Below are 19,611 nucleotides of genomic sequence, written 5' to 3' on the forward strand. Positions count from 1 at the left end.
AAGAAGAAAGCCATATACACCTTGGATGGCTTGAGGGGGGAGTAAATCATTTTTGGGTAACCTATCCGGCAAGTTGCTTTGAATAAAAGCATCTGCCAAATGGATGAAATTTAGTGTGGGGTTTACTTTGAAACTATTTTCACACAGAAATCGCTAGTAAATTGCACAAATAATTACAAAGTAGTGAAAAGTGACAATGATTTTTTTTTTTTTTTTTTTTTATTAGAATGACTGACATTGTATTTTTTCTTGTAAAATGTACTCCAATAATATTTTATTTACATCATTTTTCAGGGTGTATATCTGGGAATGCTCTATCAATTTACATTTGGCGAAGGACCAGAATTCTTCCAAATTTAGAATTTCACTCAAACCCCATATTGTTCACAATTCCCATGTGATTTCCTGCTCTTCATCTGGATGGCAGAGATGAGGAGCACAGGAAAAAGCCATGGCGATTTCCTGCATGTTTTGCCCTCTGTGGACCAAACTTTATTTTAGTTGGTTTTCCGACCAAGTCAATTGGTCATTGTGACTGGGGGTGATGAGTATAAACTCACCATTCTGAGATTTTAAACCCTTTTATGCTAAATTTAACTCGCATGGATCTTTCTAAATGCCCATCATGTGCAAAGATCATCACTATGTACCCTCCTTAAAATGGCGAAAACTCTAATCCTATGCATAATGGAGCAGTGTCATCGAATTACACTCCACCAATGAAATGAAATGCAGAAGAAAACAGACAGAAAAGTGTGAGTTTGGGTTTAAAATTAAAAAACAGCTAGACATGGAGTCCTTTACTGCCGTCAGTCACGGCTGGCCTTTACAGTAGTCCAACACATTCATTCTCTGCATGACCAGCTGAAAACAGGCTCCAGTTCTCAGAAATGGAGTGAAGGTAATAGAGAGGGGACAGCAGCGGTCAGCAGTAGCAGCAGGAGGGAGAAAGAGAGAAAGAACGAGATGAGCTTGCAATCTCTCCAGAATAACAACATGAGACCTTCACGTATTAAAATAAACACTGACTTGTGTTGGTGGAGAGGTCAGGGAAAATGGTGAGATACGAACTCTACATTAAATAGTAACTAGTGATAATTACGAACAGAGATTCTCCATATATTCTATTCAGAGCTTAAAATAAATTAGAGATATGAGACAAAGAAAAGGGTCTTAATTAATTTGGAAGATCACTGCGGCCCTGAGTCCATATCATGGGTTTTTTGTAACAGGAATGCCAGCTATTTACCAGCTGGCCAATGGGAGAGCTGGAGAGGGGTTAGGTGATGATGGGCTTGCCGCCTCTGCTCAGATAGGAAAAGGATACTTTTCAAAAGCTAAAAGCTTTCCCATTTTAAAACAAAGGAGGGGGTGATTTTTCTGAAAAACCTCATTCGTGGGACATTCCATGGTCTCTCTGTGTTCTGTGAGAAATCTGCTCGACAAAATATGTTTTCGTGACCCTTTCAAAACTGCCTGGATTTATATGCAGCGTGAACCTGTGGAAGACCACTATGGCCACATTTATCACACAGTGGAAAAAATACACGCCAAGTCTAAAATAAAAACGGATAAGAAATCTGTCATAAATTGTCAATTATCTGCACATTTAACATTAAAAACAGGCACCTATAAAATCATTACCATCCTCCCAAACATTCCCATACTGAAGGAGAAGTACAGTTGGAAGGATTAATCATTGATGTCACAAATATTACATATATTTTGCATTTAGAAGAGAAGCAGGGTTCAAGTCAGTAGAACCAAAATGTGGAGCTCTTAATAATGAAAAAATATATATTAATAATTAAAATATGTGATGCAAATTTAGTGTAAATGTATTTATTTATTTTTATACATTTAAATTTCCTCTATAAATTAAGTAGCTATAGATCAAGTGCCATCTGGTTTAATGAGTAGCTTCTAGGTTAGTTCACTATGAAATTTCTTAACATTAGTCTATGCAAAACTGTAATAAATAAATACATGACCTGAAATCTAACGATTAACAGAGTTACTAATAAAAGTAAACAAAAAATACATGCTAAAAAAGGACATTTACACTGCCATAACAGGTACAAATTTTTGATATTTTAACTCTCTCTTGCCTATAACACGCAAAATGTGCGTGACAAACTCCTCCAAGGTTAGTATTTGTTTGGACACATGAGGATAACTGTTTCATTGTATCCATGACCATTGTGTTTTCACGTCCCTATACTCAAATGACAAAAATAAAAAACGAACAGTTTAACAGGAAACATGAATTTTTGAGCCAAAAAGGAAGCGTGTTTACAGTAAATGTTCTTTAACCATGCCCAGTTCATGTCCCCAGTTATTGTCACATTTCCCGTTTCTGACAGACAGATCCCATGACAGGGATGCTGAACAAAACTAGCAAAACGCTAAAGACACGACAAACATCACAATGCGTACAACTTTACACAATGATTTTGCTTAAAAACATACTGATAACCCCACGCGAGACACTGAGACATATTGATCGATTTGTAAATAGCTAAATTAACAACTGTAATCTTATTATTATTATTATTATTATTATTATTAATTGATTGTTATAATTTTTACTGTTATAACAATGTTAAGCTTATCACCATGAATAGAAAATATTGTACATATACGAACATAAAACTTTTTTCGGCCTTTTCAGTCAACGAAATAAACATTTATACATTAATATTTTTTGAATATGATGTTTTCTTTACTTTGTTTAGGACTTTCACAACTAATATTGATAGTAACAAAAAAGTAGGTTACCACCAACAACAATCTAATACACCAACACTACCACCACCCCAAAAATAAAGATTTTTTTTGGCATGTATGTTCATGAAGAACCTTTAACGTCCATGGAACCTTTCAATGCAAAAACGGTTCTTTATACTGGAAAAAGGTTATTTAGATTATAAAATGTTATTCACATTGTGAAATAATTCTATATAATAAAGATTCAAAATAATGATGATTCTTTTAAGAACTGTTCACTGAAAAGGTTCTTTGGAGAAGACCAGAAACGGTTCTTCTTTATGGCGTCGCTTTATTTTTAAGAGTGTACGACTATAACAACAAGTTATTAATATTACTATTACTATAATTATAAAGCAAAAGCATATCACCAGGAACAGAAAATATTTCACATTTACGAAACTGAGATAGCGTTGAACTAATTCTGGGAATAGCCTTCAAATCACTATTAAACTAACACCTCTAAAATAGATTTCATTCATCATGCACCAGCATTCAGTCCAACTTTATGCAGTATTTGTAAAAAGACAATTACATATTCAATTAGCCAGACTCTATTTTGGGGGGCATTTTTGCGGTGTATTTTGCTATGTGAAACCGGTCAGGGAATCAAGGGACATCTACTCAGCAACCCAACTGTCAGCGGTCAACTGCTCACTTCCTGCGGGTCTTATTCAGGGATTTGGGCTAATATTTATATAGGATAGGATTTTATATGCCGTCCTCATACATGAATGCTCGAAAATCAGCGCCGCGCGCTCCTCTGACACGCCATGATTTATTATCTGCTAATTGATATCGGGTTCTAATTAACATCTGGCCGTTTTCTCTCTCCGGGGTTTTGTAAAAAATTGGAGAGATAGCTAAAAAACGCCTGGAGGCACTGTGAGATACATGCAGTGTGGAAGGATCCCATTCAGGAACATTGGATGCTGATAGACGCAAATATCACAAACAGATCCCGGTGTAAAACATGAAAACGGGGGACTGAAATTAGGCTATGGGGGCTATTTTTGTTTAGGTGTTTGCAATGGCTTTCCCTGCAGGTTAATCATCTTCGCACCTTTGAAAGGATACAGAACATGTCTTAACATAGGAAAGTTTCTAATGAGGCATCGAGTCTCGTGTTACCACAGCAGAACCCAAAGCCCGCGCGCGCAGGACCACACAGTTCACGGAACACTGAAAGAGTTATGCCCCTTCATAAATATTCATATAAAAATATCAATATCCTCCAGAAAATCTCGTTTTCTTTACTATGATTAGGAAAGTCATACTATTAATATTGCTACAACAATAATCTCAAGTATTGCAATATATTATATATAAAAAAAGGTTTTTTTCAGGCCAGTTGATTCACAAACCCTGCTGATTCTACTACTAAATGAAAAAAGAAATTAGGCCTAAACATAAAAAACTTAAATTTATACTCGGGAATCATTTTAGGTTACGAGAAAGATCATTTTATTTATTTTTTAAAGTCAATAACTGCTTCCCGTAAATGGCAAGATAGGCTATATATATATTTTTTTTAAATAAATCGATAATCCCATGTGAAAATTCTCCACTAAAATTAGAACTTACATTGTTTTGAGCATTTTTGTTTAGTTAATAAATAGCCTATTGTTAATATAAATGCTGGAGGTTATACGGCTTGTCGGGAGGGAGAAAAAAAAGGCTTATAAACTCATTTTCTCATATTCCAAAAGGAGCATCCAGCATTTAAATAACATCCTTGCATTAACAGTAGGCTATATTCGAGTCAGTTAATATTCTGTATATATGCATAAATGAGCACGTGTTTGCTGTCGTTTGCTTTATCCAGATTATCAACAAAATTGAAGTGAAATAATGCTGAAAAATCATCTCAGAATAAATTATAGGCTTATTAATTAAAACGTTGATCATTTGATCATCCGAACTAAACGAATTGTAAGCAGTGATTTTGAACATTATAATATCAGGTTAAAATAACGTCTAGTAATTTATTGCCCCAAACATTTAGGCTACTGTTATTTTCAAGTGTTATTATTTTACTCTTATTTTAAAATCTCCAACTCCAACTATCGAATATTTTATTCGAGCATCTCCAAATGGTGCTCTGATATTAAAATTAGGAATTAAGTTTAACACAAATAATATTTGCTCTCAATTCGCATATGGAGAACATAACGACCATCATTACAAAAAGATTCTTTTTAGATAAAAAATAAATGCACAGGCTACATAATCAGTGCTGTGTAAATGTCCTCTATACGCGTGACAAAATCTATTGCAGACTGAACGTGAACTTTAAAAAAAAAAAAAAAAAAAAAAAAAGTCACGAAACTTTTATCCATTCAAGTATTCAGATTTGAATACTAACTTGTCAAGCTTCATAATGTTTGTAATGAAAATTATTATAAAACGTCATGTGAATAATTTAAAGTCTTTTTTATCTCGTATTAACCTGTGTCTTGAGGATAAATGGCTTCGACTTTAGATGTAATACGGTATATCCAGGAAGAAATCATACACACACGCAAACATACTCATACACACCTGGTGGATTCTGAAAGGCGCCGTTGAGAGACAAAACAGGAAGTGTGTCACCACTGAAAACATCATCCAAACCACAAATTAATGGTATATACTAATTCCACTAAAGCATAACTTATGCTGCTGTATCACGGTGATTTAACTGTGAAGGTCTAGTTTAATAGAACGGAAGGTTCAGAAAAAAGAATATGCTAAAAGAGGAGTTTGCATATGCAAGTAAATATAGCTAATAAAGGCTTTCAATCTTACAAGTAGATATTGTCTATTTTTAAATACTCTTTTCCTAAATTATAATTTGTAAAGAAAAATACTACGGGTAGATATCCAAAACAGACGGATAAAAGGACAAAGGGGTGCACAGAATACCCTGCAAGGTAAATTGGATTAAGATAAATATAGGCTAAATGCTTTTTTTTCCCAAGGTCGGAATCCGCTGTTGACTGATTCGCTTAAACTTGTACTTGCAGATGCTGCGGTGAAAAAAAAAAAAAATCTACAGGGTTTTTTTTTTTTTGTTTGTTTGTTTTTTTTTTGGGGGGGGGGGGATTTTTTTATCTTAATATTATTATCTGAATATAGCCTACAACTACGCATTTTTCATTGCGTAAAACCTAAGATCTATTTTCCGTTGCGCAACATGACGGTCTGTCCAGTTTTTATCAAGCTCTGAATTGTGTCTGTTATCACCTGAGTATTTACAAAGGACGCTTCCGACTTGACAGTGATGAAGTGATCTGGAATCAAAAGACACATCTGATAAAAGAAGGAAATACTTACGCACGCCTGCCTCTTGATCTTGCACAAAATCACAATCACTGCAACCATTCCTACAAATAGAAAGAAAAAGAAATAAGGTCAAATTGAGGGATGCGTCACCAAAGCAACAATTTATTTTTCTGTTTTAATGATGTACTGCAAAAGCACCTTAAATAAAGATGGAACAATATTACAGATATAATTTTCAAGACCTTTTTATGTAAAATCTGGATTAATCAAATCATGTAAATGGTCCAAATTTGTAGTAGCTAAATAATCAGAAGAGCAAAATAGAATAGAATGTACATGACAGGCCTGTTTAGAATAGAATTGGGACACGTGTTGAAATGTTACTAATAAAAACACTAATTGTAAATAATTATTTGAAAACTGCCCACACACCTCGAATCTTTCCTTATAGAAGAAAATAACATTTGTTTATGTACGAACGATAGCATGCTAGGCGCAAGATAAACATCCAAAAACAAATAGTGCTAAGCTGAAGTGAAAACAGTGGTGTCGTTAACTAGGTTATCTCATTAGTGCCCTGCTGCTTTTGCCTGTTATTCAATCGCCCGAGTGTAAATTAGATTCAATCCGGTTGCTATCGCTGCAGGTCAACAAAACATAACTTTTGTTTCTATTCATTAATTATGAACCTTGATAAGCCGATAACCAGTTAGATATTGTATACCAGAGAGAAGGGTCAAGTGCCTAAGCCACGCGATACACTGCTTACGTTTCACGTGCACTTGGCTCATTATCTGGCTTCATAGACTTGGACTTGCAAAAAAGCAAACATTTCAGCAACATAACATCTTGCTCGCAGTTATTGCCCACGATACTAGAGTCATTTTTTAAATAAATTATTTTATATGAAAGCAAAATGAAGTGACATAAACTGGGATTTAGAATGAAATAAAATATAAAAGTATAACCAGTGTATAAGGGCATTGCCCTAAAGCAAAGAAGAAAAGCTTAACCAAATTATTTTAAAATGCGTGAAAACATCCAATGGGTTTGTTATATGCATTCTTAAAGGATTACAGTCTAACGCTGCAGTGTAAATTTCATAAACTTTCTGAAGTTAAAATATATATTAATAATACATTTGTTTTAAATCCAGAAACTAGTATTACGACCCGAAGAGCCTATACTGTAACATCCAGCATCTTTACAGCACCATATATCAGCCTGCAGCTCAAAAAACAGTATACAGTGAGCTGAGATGTTGCAAAGAACCACTGAAGAACCTTTGTTGAACGCACTGATAGGTCGACCGCTTTAAACTGGATTCATTTAGCGAGCAGTTCAGTGTGTCTGCACGCAGTTCACTGTGTAGTACAGTTCAGAGTGTATGTGCTTGTAATGCTTTCCACTACCAGTGGGAAAAGTCACAACATATAATTTGCTGTAAAAGTATAGCAGGACATCCGCGTGACGTTTTCTTTTTCTTTTCTCTTTTTTTTCTCGCCAGTGAATTCAAATTTGGTACAGTGATTGACAAGGTCTTATTCAAATAAAACATCCCGCGGAGAGCGTGCACACTTTTTTTCAACCGTGCACTGGAGGCGTGGAGCTCGCGCTTCTGACATTCTCTCCCGCAGTAGCTCTTCTCCAGCGAGCCTTAATGACATCACCCAGACACCGCGGTTGAAGAAAAGTTTTTTTTTTTTTTTTTTTTTGGAGTGTGTGTGGAAGAGCGATGTTTTAATACAGCCGGACGTGTTCGAGCAGATCTTTTAATTGGAGCATATAAAGCAGAGCAAATTCCGTGGGAATAGTTTGTTTTGAAAACAGTGGAGAGCACCAACATCGCCAAAAGGCCCTTTCTCAAAGAATGAAACTTCGTGTACTTCGAGTTATTGTTTGTACTGTCTGCGTTCTCGACATGGAGTAGCTCGGAAGGGGGTGGAAGCGGTGTTCCTTGACTCGGTTTCTCGCTTATGGACGACAGTAGTCCCCTTTCTCCAAAGGCAAATGCTTTCAGTATTGCCTGTCTGATTTCAGCGAGGGATCAAGCAGGAAACACGACATTTGACAAACACGCCACTAGCCTGGACAAGCAAGTGGTGCAAAACTGCTCCAGACACATTAAAATGCATTACAGCACTGTCACGCGGGAGATGGAAGGTACGGGCACGATCTTGACAATAACCTTGTGATCATTTGTAGGGCTCGCGCAGTTTGTTTAACACTTTCTCGGCGCGAGAAACTTTCAGCTATCGCCAAAGACACGTGTATTTCAATATTCTAATGCAGAATTCAGCACAGCCCAACGCACAAAACGCCGCGCGTTCCTCTCCGCGCACTAATTTATACAACAGCCAGAACTGCGAATAATTTGTCCTAAGTTGCACATTAGCTGCAACTTGTAAAACAGGCTCTAGTCACCGCATGGTCCTCAAATGACATAAATCGTCCAAGTAAACATCAAGTAGCCTATACTACAAGCGTGAGCAACGCAAAACGAAGCATGCAAAGTGCCAAAGGAATCTAGGAAACTTAGATTCCACCTCCAATACAAGGATGAGCCTGTCAGACGAACAGTGGAACAGATAAAGCCCAACAGCAAAATTGTGAACAAAAGAAAATAGCATTCGAGACATAGACGGGAGACTCGATCCTTCGCAACATTAGTTGTTTGTCCATGTTGCGCGGGTGTTTGTTTGCTTTGCGAAAAAAGGTTACTCTCCGTCGTGCCAGCTAACCAGTCTATTGTTAGAGGAGGGTGGTGTGGGCGATACACTTATCCAAAAGTAAATGGGTGCCGGAAAGCCCATTATAAGGGGCGCACTTCTCTGTCAATCAGTCTCGTCCCAAGGCGAGGAAAGGCACATTACCTGCAGTTCCTTATCTAAATAGAAATAAGAACCGGTTTTATCGCAAAGGGGAGGCCCTATGTGAGAGATAAGAGAGAAGTCTGGATTTCAGTTTAGCAGAGGGGCAGGACAGAGGCCGCTTGGAACAGTTCACAGCGCACAAGTCTTTGAAAACAACGGACCAAGTTTAGATTATCGGTAATCAATACGAAGCTACTTAGGAAGGCGTTTTATAGGTTCTGCGGGCTTTTTAAGTACTTCACCTATAGGCAATATGCGTTAACCTAGAAGGAGACCATCGTTCTTGGATACACTCATAAAAGCAGGAAACTTTCCGATACGCGACACACTTGAGGACATCGTAAAATTACTCTATATTTGATAATCCTACGCGAACTCCTGCATTCACTTGCATATTGTTGCTTTTAAACTCGAGTCCTGCGCAAATTGTAAACCCAATTTTTGGAATGATTTCAGCAATATCAAGCCCGTGGCTGACGCAGCTGTCCCATTTTTGCGATGTTGCAGCCTTCACGACCAGCAGCCTGAGCAGTCTCAATACGCCCGGGAGTTATCATCTCTCTCCTTCGCCTGGGGATCCCTACAGCCATCATGAAAGCCAGTTTGAGCCGTGCCCGGCTGCCCAGCACGGCTACAACTATTCCGGATCCAACCCAGCACAGGCCCCGGCACAGGGAGACACCGGGACGTCCAACTGCTCCTCATCGTCTTCAAGCTCAACGCCGAACAAAACGCTGGTCAAAAAGAACCCTAAAGTAGCCAATATTAATGTACAGTTGGAAATGAAGGCGCTCTGGGATGAATTTAATCAACTTGGAACTGAAATGATTGTCACAAAAGCTGGGAGGTGAGTTGACAGGTTTCTATACTAAACCTTTGAGATAATTTGACATCAAGTTGTTGTTTTAATACAGTTTATCGACATTCATGCGGAGGAAATTACACTTTTAGAGATTTTTAATTTAACACTAACAAACGTATAATGTTCAACAGAGCTACAAATATCCATTTCAATTGTTTGAAATGTAAATTAAACTTCATAATCAATCTACTTGAACTACTGACGTGTAAAGCAGTGTCGTTTGTTAATTGAATAATAAACCATTTTCAAATTCATTTCAAATCTGTTTCTCGCACGGGAAAGACACATTTATCATCGTATTGTCAGAAAGTTCAATAGGTCCGATTCTGAATAAATACCCTTAACAGTGCATTAGCTTAGCACAATCATCATGGCCATTTAAAATGAAGTGTAAACAGTTCATTGTGTGTATTTAAACAGCGATAAGACAGATAGCATGAGATACAGTACATTTTTAGCTCACCTGTGTGCTAAAGGGTTCCTGACTGGCTTTCACGACTAACATGCATAGCTATAGTGTCTTATTTGTACAGCCCGGTCTGTTTATTCAGGTGAACGTCGAGTTTTAGCTTGCATTTACTTCGTGCAAAATAGACCGTGATTAAATGAATATCTACATATACAGTAAATGACTAAGATAAATGCGCGCGAGCGTACACACACATACAAATTCACACATGTATTTGGATATAACCAGGCCTCACTCAGGAAGTGTTATACTTTGATACTCCAAGGTACGTTTCTATCTTTTAAATAAAAATCACATGTGGCAGAAGGGAGCTGAACGACACAACATAATTTTAGAAGCATCTGCGTAAATACTGACAATGAGGTCACTAGACCACTACATGGACCGTTCATCTAGTTTAGTGTTAATTTCTTGCAGCTGCTGTGGCCTACTTTAACTTGAAGCAGTTCAGTCAGTGGTGAATTATAAAACATTGCAGGCATCGTAAAAAAATTGGCTTTTATGCTGATTGGTAGCCGAACATCGCGAGAACACTAATCTTTCTGTTAATATTAGCTAGATCCCATATGTCGTTACACATAAAAGTGCATTTTTCCAATGTCTGTAATATTTCAGTCTAATTTGCTTTATGGCTCAAACATTCGCACAGAACATTTTTTTCTTTCACGACGCATCAGCTTTAGCGTCACTATCCTTTCCAATTAATTTACAGGCCTATATCCATAAATGGCTGCACGTCTGAAAAAAAGAAAGAAAGGGGAAAAAAAAAAAAAAAAAAAAACTATACATATTACAAATCTTTGGAAATAGATTTTTCGCTTTAAAGTCATAAGTTTTAAATCGAAATACATATTTTGTTTGCATTCATTTAACTTATCACAATTTCTGCCATATTTTTATTCAATCTTTGTAAGGTTTCAGCTATTTTTTTTCTCATCAGTAGGCCGGATTGAATTAAAAGTGGTCGAAAAGTGCATTGAACTTACCACTTCAGCTATCTTACCACTGCAACTTTAGCACCAATTTGATTTCAATAAATTAAGGCAGCTTCATTTTTCAATTTTAGAAGGTTGATTTTCATATATTGAATGTCAGCAAAACAGACAAGAAAAACTATTACAAAAAAAAAAAAAAAAGAAAAGAAGAAAATCTGGGCATAAGTTTGATTAAATAATACATTAAGGTTAATATCCAAATATCTCAAATGCATTTATGACCAGCATAAAAAACATATTTTTTTTTAGCCAACAATTCATAAAAAAAATCATTAATAAAAAGCACGGTTCAATCTGCAAAAACAATGTGCTTTTCTTCATGGCCTAAAGACGCGTATTAAGATTGATCTTAGTTTAAATGCATGGCTAAACATTATCCGCAATATGGCAAAAGAGGGTTAGGTTAGCAGCATTAATGATGACTCTTCTGAAGAGTCACGGCTTTGAATCATAATGATCTGTGTTATGCTCGATGCTAAACGGTGGAAGATGCGGCTATAAAAGAGAAAGATGAAGACATACTATAATAGTGAGACATATTTTACCTGGTTGTCCGCTTATGTGTGTGTGTGCGCGCGCAAAGTCATCTGTCATTCCAAAGGTGCTCACTATACACTAAATCTAAGGGAAGGCACTTTAAAAGATACTTTAGCTTCACCTATCCACAAATAGCGCCATGAAAAGACACTCGCGTTCACTGAACAATGATTCCAGTATCACTTTCACTGGTATGCAGCATGTGGTGTGCCTGTGCACAGAAGGGCTTATGGTTTCAGAATAATGTATTTGTCGACCCACATTTGAGCACAGCGTGCGTTCTTATGTGTTTGTTCTGCATAGTATATGCATCCTTGTGCGCAGGCCTATGTGTGTGTTTGTGAAAGAGGGAGAGAGAAAGACTGTGGTGTTTCATAGTAGGTCCGAAGTGTGCGAGTGATCATTCGCGCGCGTAATACAGGCCTAAAGTTAAACACAGATTTAGAGTCAGTATAAAAATGTATGTAGCCTATAATTGGTATTTCAAAATGTTAGCAACATGTACTGCGGCATCATAATGAAAAGAGTCCAATTAGAGGAAGATTTATATATAATGAGTTCATTAATAGAAAACGTAGTAAATGTATAACCAACTGGTTGCATTCTTCTCTCCAGACGAATGTTTCCTACATTTCAAGTCAAAATATTTGGAATGGACCCAATGGCAGATTACATGCTCCTGATGGATTTCCTACCAGTGGATGATAAACGATACAGGTATGTCATAAGTCTACGTACTATGCCCATACCACACCACTGTCTGCATCAAAACAGATAAACATATTTCGACGTTACATCAAAGTTTTATTACTACTTCAATCCGCATAATGTCATATAGTAATCATATTTATAGTGAATATTATTAAAGTGTTACCCAAAGAGCACAACATAACTGACGTTGCAAACGGAGTACTCAACCTCTTTCTTCTCTGCACTGAAGGTATGCCTTCCACAGTTCATCGTGGCTGGTGGCGGGGAAGGCTGATCCAGCGACTCCAGGAAGAGTGCACTATCACCCCGACTCACCTGCCAAAGGAGCGCAGTGGATGAAACAGATCGTTTCCTTCGATAAACTAAAACTGACCAACAATCTGCTGGACGACAACGGACATGTATGTGTTACTTAGTCCTAAAAATAAATGTTTACTATTGTAAATTGCCTTTAATTATAAGATTCGGCTTTTGTCATAGGCCTATTTAATTTTTATTTGAGAACAGCACAGACCAGTGGAAGATTGAGAGTAAAGTACGCATGTGATAAATCTGCACATTTGAAGGCACAGTATTTAATAACACTAAATAATTAGTAGGAAATAATTAGTGTATGCCTATTTATGACTCTGCATATTTTGGACCTTAATTATGCCTATATTGTCTCATTAACGGCGTAAACACAAATTGGCATGGGAAACGCAAAGCTAATGATGATAGCTAGCCTACATTAATTGTCAATGTTTATTTAGACTTTTGCTTCCTACTTTTTCACATTTAAAATGTAATGTAATGTTATTTTTATTTAATGTTTTTAATAAATGTATTAAAGTACCCTACATTTTCCAAATAATGAGTTTATATCTACTCGTAAAGCGCGACACGTAATTCGCCTCAAACGAAGCGATGACAGCGTGCCTTATTTCTATGTTTTTAATCGTGTTAAATTATATTTATTGCTCTTGCAGATCATACTGAACTCAATGCACAGATATCAGCCCAGATTCCACGTGGTCTACGTGGATCCTAGAAAAGACAGTGAGAAATACGCCGAGGAAAATTACAAGACATTTGTTTTTGAGGAGACCAGATTTACCGCCGTCACAGCGTATCAAAACCACAGAGTAAGTGCTCATCTCTAACACTAATTACTGCTTTTTTAGAAAGACCTTCCTGTTGTCACATATAGGCTACAAACTGGTTGTGATATTATAGTAGCCTAATCACATGATTAAACACACTAGTAGTCTATTTTACGGAGAAGTAGCCTACTTATATGCATTTATGGCTATTTATTGTTTGTGAATCATGGCGGTTTCCTAAACCACGCTCCTATTAAAAATAAATCCGAGTATCGTGAGAATATTTTTAGAACCGAGTTGGTGGCTTCTTTAAAATGCCAAAAACCTTCATACCATTTTTGTTTTAAAAAAGAAACTATTGTTTTTATATGATTTCAATATATGCTACCTTTGAAAGCAATACGCATTTATTAGGCTAAAATTAACACGCCATTCTAATTACCTTGAACACATAAATACTCTTTATAAAAAGCAAAATTAAACGATACACTTGACTAGTTGAGCTATAAATAAAGACTGCGGTGTTACTGATGCTCTCGCGCAGCTGTCCAGTGTTTTTCTTCTCTTTTTTCATCTGTCTTTCCTGCTCTGTCTTCTATCAGTTTGACCTCTTGATCTCCAACTCTCACCGCGGGCTTTACATTTGTTTTTCAACTCATTCCGGAAAATCACGCACACATCTTCATCACAGCGCTTTTCCACAGCCATGAGGCATTACCTCGCGCGTTCATATTTAACATAAATAGTTTCCAGTGTGTGTCCAAATAAATGTTGAAATGTGTTATTGTTAATATAAATACAATAGTCGAGCGTCTACGCCCTTTCAGGAACAGCGCACATACATTAACATTGTTGTATACGCGATTAATTGGAGCGTTACGTGGCAGAAAAATGAGTTTACAATTTAAAAAACGCCTTATAATAACACAAGCTCTAGATTGGACTTTGGGAAATGATTATCTGTATAAACAATTTCATTGTCCGAATAAAAATAAATGAACAATATTGGAGGTCAATACCCGAATTTGTTCATTAAGCAACGCCACATTTTTCACGTTTTCACTCTTTTCCTCTCAGATAACACAACTGAAAATCGCCAGCAATCCGTTTGCCAAGGGCTTCAGAGACTGTGATCCTGAGGACTGGTGAGTTTTTCTTCTTCTTTTTTTTTTTTTTTTTTTTTTGGCTGCTGCTCAACTAAGATAAATGTATTGGGCATATTAGAAGGACATTTGATTTTTATATTAAACAATCAAATGCACATTACTGGCTATAGAACATACAAATATGCTTTGAAACGGCTACAATTTTTGCTAACTTAACGATTAAAATAGTGATGAACATGTACATTCTTAAAAATAAAGTTTCCAAAAGGGCACATTTTTGGACATATTCACAGCAATGCCATAGAAGAATCATTTTGAAAATTTTTCCACTATAAAGAACATTTTGTGCAATGGAAAGATTCCATGAATGTTAAAGGTTCTTTATGGAACCATCAATGTCAACAAAGAACCTTTATTTTTAAGAGTGATTGCCTTGTTAAATATTATATAATAATGCAACTTTTACAATATGAAAAAAAAAATCCTTTTCTAATATATAAAAAAATATTTTCTTATTAAAGTAACTTAGTTAACCAATTAACAGGTTTTTGGTGTTACATTTTAATATTCTCTTTAAAATTCTATATATAGGGCCTACATATGCCAAAATAAATAAGTTGAAAGACTATGATTTATGGCTCTGAATGACAATTATATTTCTGCTAGAATACCATTAGACATACCACTCATTCATACTACAAAACAATGCATTCCAGAACATGTCACTGATTCTATCTTGCCTGCTTTTCCAGGCCCCGGAATCACAGGCCAGGCTCTCTGCAAATCATGAGTGCGTTTGCCCGAACCAGGAACCCCATGTCCTCTCCCCCGCAGCAGAATGGCACAGAGAAAGGTCTGTATATAAAACACGGCTAACAAAATCTCATTTAGCACGAAAAAAAATGTTCCTGAGTTTACAAATGAACATTTCTACAATGACAAGACGAATGGTCACATTTGCTGTATGGATAATATTGTGTGCCTATTACACATTTAAATCCATTACTGATCAAACAGTCCGTACAGGAATGTACACTCACATGCGTAAACATTAAACCGTATTCAGCTGTGATTATCGTGTAAAAGCCAAATCGCTAGAAATGAGCAACAGCCCCAAATAAAGGCAGTTAGGATTTTCAGTCGAGTAATGGCTCCGGTCTGTTTGGTCTCTCAGCATCTACGTTCCACTGCGCAAAAGAGTTACATTTGTCTAGTTGAGCGCTGCAAATTTCAATACACAAAAGTTTGAACAGCTGCATGCCTGGAGGACATGCTCAGACTGAGACTTTTTCGGTCCTACGCTCTGTGTAAAATGATTTCCTGTGAGAATTTACCTCTTTGGCTGAATGACACTTATGACTTATCCTGCCAATCAACCTCAGCACATCTCGTTTCACAAACGAACTAAATTACACCGCTTTTCACTCCAGTTCAGGTCCCTGAACTCATTGTCTCTGGGCTTCCTACATTTGTAAAGAGCCATTCAAAACTCAACACACAAACACACTGTGATGAAAATACAGGTTTCGTTATTGGCATCAATGGTTCCATGAAGAAACTTTAATGTCTAAGGAACTTTGCCATTGCACAAGTTCTATGATGAATGGTCGAATAGTGCCAATTATGCATTTAAATCAATACACTGTAAAAAATGTTGGGTTGTTTCAACCCATGATTGGGTCAAATATGGACAAACCCAACCATTGGGTTTAACATTTTCACTTGAAATATTTAAACCAATTGTTGGGTTTGTCCATATTTGACCCAAACATGAGTTCACTGTCAGAAAAAAAAAAAAGGTACGGTGCTGTCACTGAGGCTGTACCCTAAGGTACAAATATGCACTTTTAAAGTGTACCTTTAAGGTACTAATATGCACCATTTAGGGGTAAATAAGGTACAAAGATGTACCTTTTCACTTTTGTACCTTAGGGTACTGCTCAGTGACAGCGCCGTACCTTTTTTTCTGACAGTGTTGAAACAACCCAGCAGTGTAATCCATCCACAAACAAACTAAATTACACTGCTTTTCCATTCATTGTCTGGACTTCCTACACTTGGTTAAAAACCACCTAAGTTGGGTTGAAAATGGACAAACCCAGCGGTTGGGTTAAATGTTTGCCCATGGGTAGTTTTTATTTAACTCAACTATTGTTTTAAAGTTACTATATGGCTGGCTTAAAATGAACCCAAAATAGGTTGGAAATTAAAAATCAGACACATAATTACTGAAGGCAACAATAATTATCAAAAGGTAAACCTTTATCAATAAGCAATTTAAAAATGTTTATTATTTTATTATCACTTAACCCAAACCCAGTATTTTTTAGTGTAGCAATGTAATAGAAAAACCATTTTGGGTTCTCCAATAAACCTTTCTGTGAAAGGTTCTTAAAAGAACAATTTTTTTGTAATTATGTGTCCGATTTTTTCTATTTCCAACCTATTTTGGGTTTATTTTAAGCCAGCCATATAGTAATTTTTAAACAATAGTTGGGTTAAATAAAACTGCCCAGCACATGGGCAAACGTTTAATCCAATCGCTGGGTTTGTCTATATTTAACCCAACTTGGGTTGTTTTTAACGCAGCATTTTACAAAAACTAATATATACTAATATACTAATATTAAAATCTTTGGTTTTAAGAGCGCAGGCCTCTAATCAACAGCGTGATTGTGCAAAATAATCCTAAAAATATGACTTGCACCTGGTTATATCTTGTACGAAATCTTACACTTTTTCTTTTTCTGTCCCGAACACAGAGGACAGCAGGCGAGAATACGATCGGGACCCCAGCGGCACTCCCCTCCATTCCGACCCCGCTCACCAGCTGATGTCCCGAGTCCTCAGCCCTGCCCTTCCAGTCCTCGGCGGCCTACACGCCGTGCCCCTCACAGCCGGCCCGCGCAGCCCACCCCACGAACTACGCCTCGACGGACACCCCCAACCACCCGACACCCTGCACCACCATCCGTACAAGTATCCCACCAGTTATGAACACTATTTGGGAGCCAAAACCAGGCCGTCACCGTATCCCTCACCGAGCATTAGAAGCCACGGTTACCACCCCCACATGAACCCAGCCACAGCCAACATGTACTCTGCAACAAGCGCGCCGACTAATTACGACTACGGACCCAGATAATGACTCAGTCGGAACCTGATTGAGAGCCACATGGGACAAAACATTATGGGGGGAAACCTCGAACACATACCTTTGTGTCCCAGATTCACAAAACATGTTAAGTTTTGAGTTGGGCACATCTTTTGCAGTGGCTTCTAACAGATGGAAAGTGAAGCTGCCATATTTATTGAAGGGAGAAATGTCACAAATGTCCTTGTGGAGCATAAGGAAGAGCTCAACATTAGCTCTGGACGGACTCAGAATCAGAACAATAGCAGTGCACCTGGAAACTGCAGTGTTTGGAGTAATGAGGAGGACAAAGACTTCTCATGCATTATCACGGACTGGAACTGAACTTTTGTGTTGAATGCACTTTTTGTTTTTGCTTTTAAAAAGCCATAAATTATATATTACCCTTGAGCCATCGAGCTTCTATAGATGGAATATTTGCATGTTGCGCTGTTTTGAAGGTGCTGAAATGCCCTGAAATTATTCTTTTTTTCCCTGGTTGAGAATGAATTGTTTTTTTGAAAATGCTAGACCACCTTTAGCAGGTCCGTGAAGCTTGTAACGTGGCACTGACGTACAGCAATTCAAATAAATAAATGAACTGAATGACTGTGCTGAACTTGTAAAATAAACATTAAATATTTTACCTTTAAACATGTTCCATTGGCATTTGCAAATTTAATTCTTTCCTTACTTGGAGGAAATGCAACTCCTTGCTTTTATTCTCCTCAGAACTCCAAACAGGTTTCATTTGGAAAGAAATTATTGACGCATTATCAAACAGAGAATTGTGAGATTGTCAATTTGGGCCTTTTTTTAACCTCAGAACGAAAATATGCATCTCCTGTGACAGTAAAAAAATAAATATTTTACTTTCAATAATATATATATATATATCAGTTAAAATGACTGACTTATAGAATACTTCTAAATTTTAATATGTATTAGTTAAAATGTTTATACTTTTTTTTTTTTTTTAAAGGTTTGCTTTAACCATACAGCCATGGCTGAAGTCAATATGCAAATTCACCTAGACTCACACGCAGGCTACTTGATGAATATATAAATTAAAAATGAGCAGGAAAGAAAAACAGAGTCCATGTTACACAAAGATAATTAATAACAAGAAAACCTAATACTAACTGTGTATTTACGAAAAGAAATGCACAAAATAAGTAGGATATAATATTTATGTAATTCCACTGTAACATGAACACTGTAAATGAAAGTGAACCGTTATTAAAATAGATTAGCCTAATACATTAAACTGCGCTTGGCAGAATATCTACCGTTTCTCCGTACACAGTGATTTAGGTAATCCCATGGTAGAGGAAAGAAACGCTTGCACACCATTTGACCTCTGACAGCTAACGACTTTCTGAAGTATCAAAGGTTAAACAATGTTTCCAGCCATTTGAGCGACGACTAATTGGTCGTATAATTTTTTGTTGTGGTAACAACTCGATGCACACTGGGACAGACCACCTAAAGGGGGCTTTTCAAATTGTTCTGCGTTAAAAAGGAAAAACTGAATTAGGAAAAACAAGGGCAATGAAAAACATTAAACACGAACTAGAATGGCATTATTTTTACGCTTTTTATGCACGCTAAATATGTTTCCAAAAAGTATTCTTAATGTCATTATAAAAATATTTCTATTTGTGTCCGAATTATATTTAGCCTACATTGTAGGCTATAAAGCCTATGAATTAAACATTTAAAAAGTAATGTTCTTCTGATTCTCTATTTATTTATTTTACAAACTAATAAATAAATATATGCCTAAATCTAAAATATATTTTAAGATAACCGT

At 36.7% G+C, this 19,611-nt stretch overlaps 1 protein-coding gene across 2 annotated transcripts; it reads left to right on the top strand.

Moving 5' to 3' along the window:
• The first annotated feature begins 7,552 nt into the window (after positions 1-7,552).
• tbx1 (T-box transcription factor 1) lies at positions 7,553-18,362 on the top strand. Of its 2 annotated transcripts, XM_067407048.1 has the most exons (8): positions 7,553-8,193; positions 9,360-9,750; positions 12,382-12,483; positions 12,707-12,878; positions 13,446-13,601; positions 14,637-14,704; positions 15,418-15,518; positions 17,428-18,362. In XM_067407048.1, exons 1-8 carry the CDS (start codon positions 8,007-8,009, stop codon positions 17,808-17,810), a joined length of 1,560 nt encoding a protein of 519 aa, XP_067263149.1. In that variant the 5' UTR covers positions 7,553-8,006; the 3' UTR covers positions 17,811-18,362. The 2 variants fall into 2 exon arrangements, with proteins under 2 accessions (XP_067263149.1, XP_067263150.1); XM_067407049.1 differs by lacking the exon at positions 13,446-13,601.
• Positions 18,363-19,611: the final 1,249 nt, after the last annotated feature.

This window comes from Chanodichthys erythropterus, chromosome 13 (genome assembly GCF_024489055.1).
Source record: "Chanodichthys erythropterus isolate Z2021 chromosome 13, ASM2448905v1, whole genome shotgun sequence".
Classification (NCBI taxonomy): Eukaryota; Metazoa; Chordata; class Actinopteri; order Cypriniformes; family Xenocyprididae; genus Chanodichthys; species Chanodichthys erythropterus.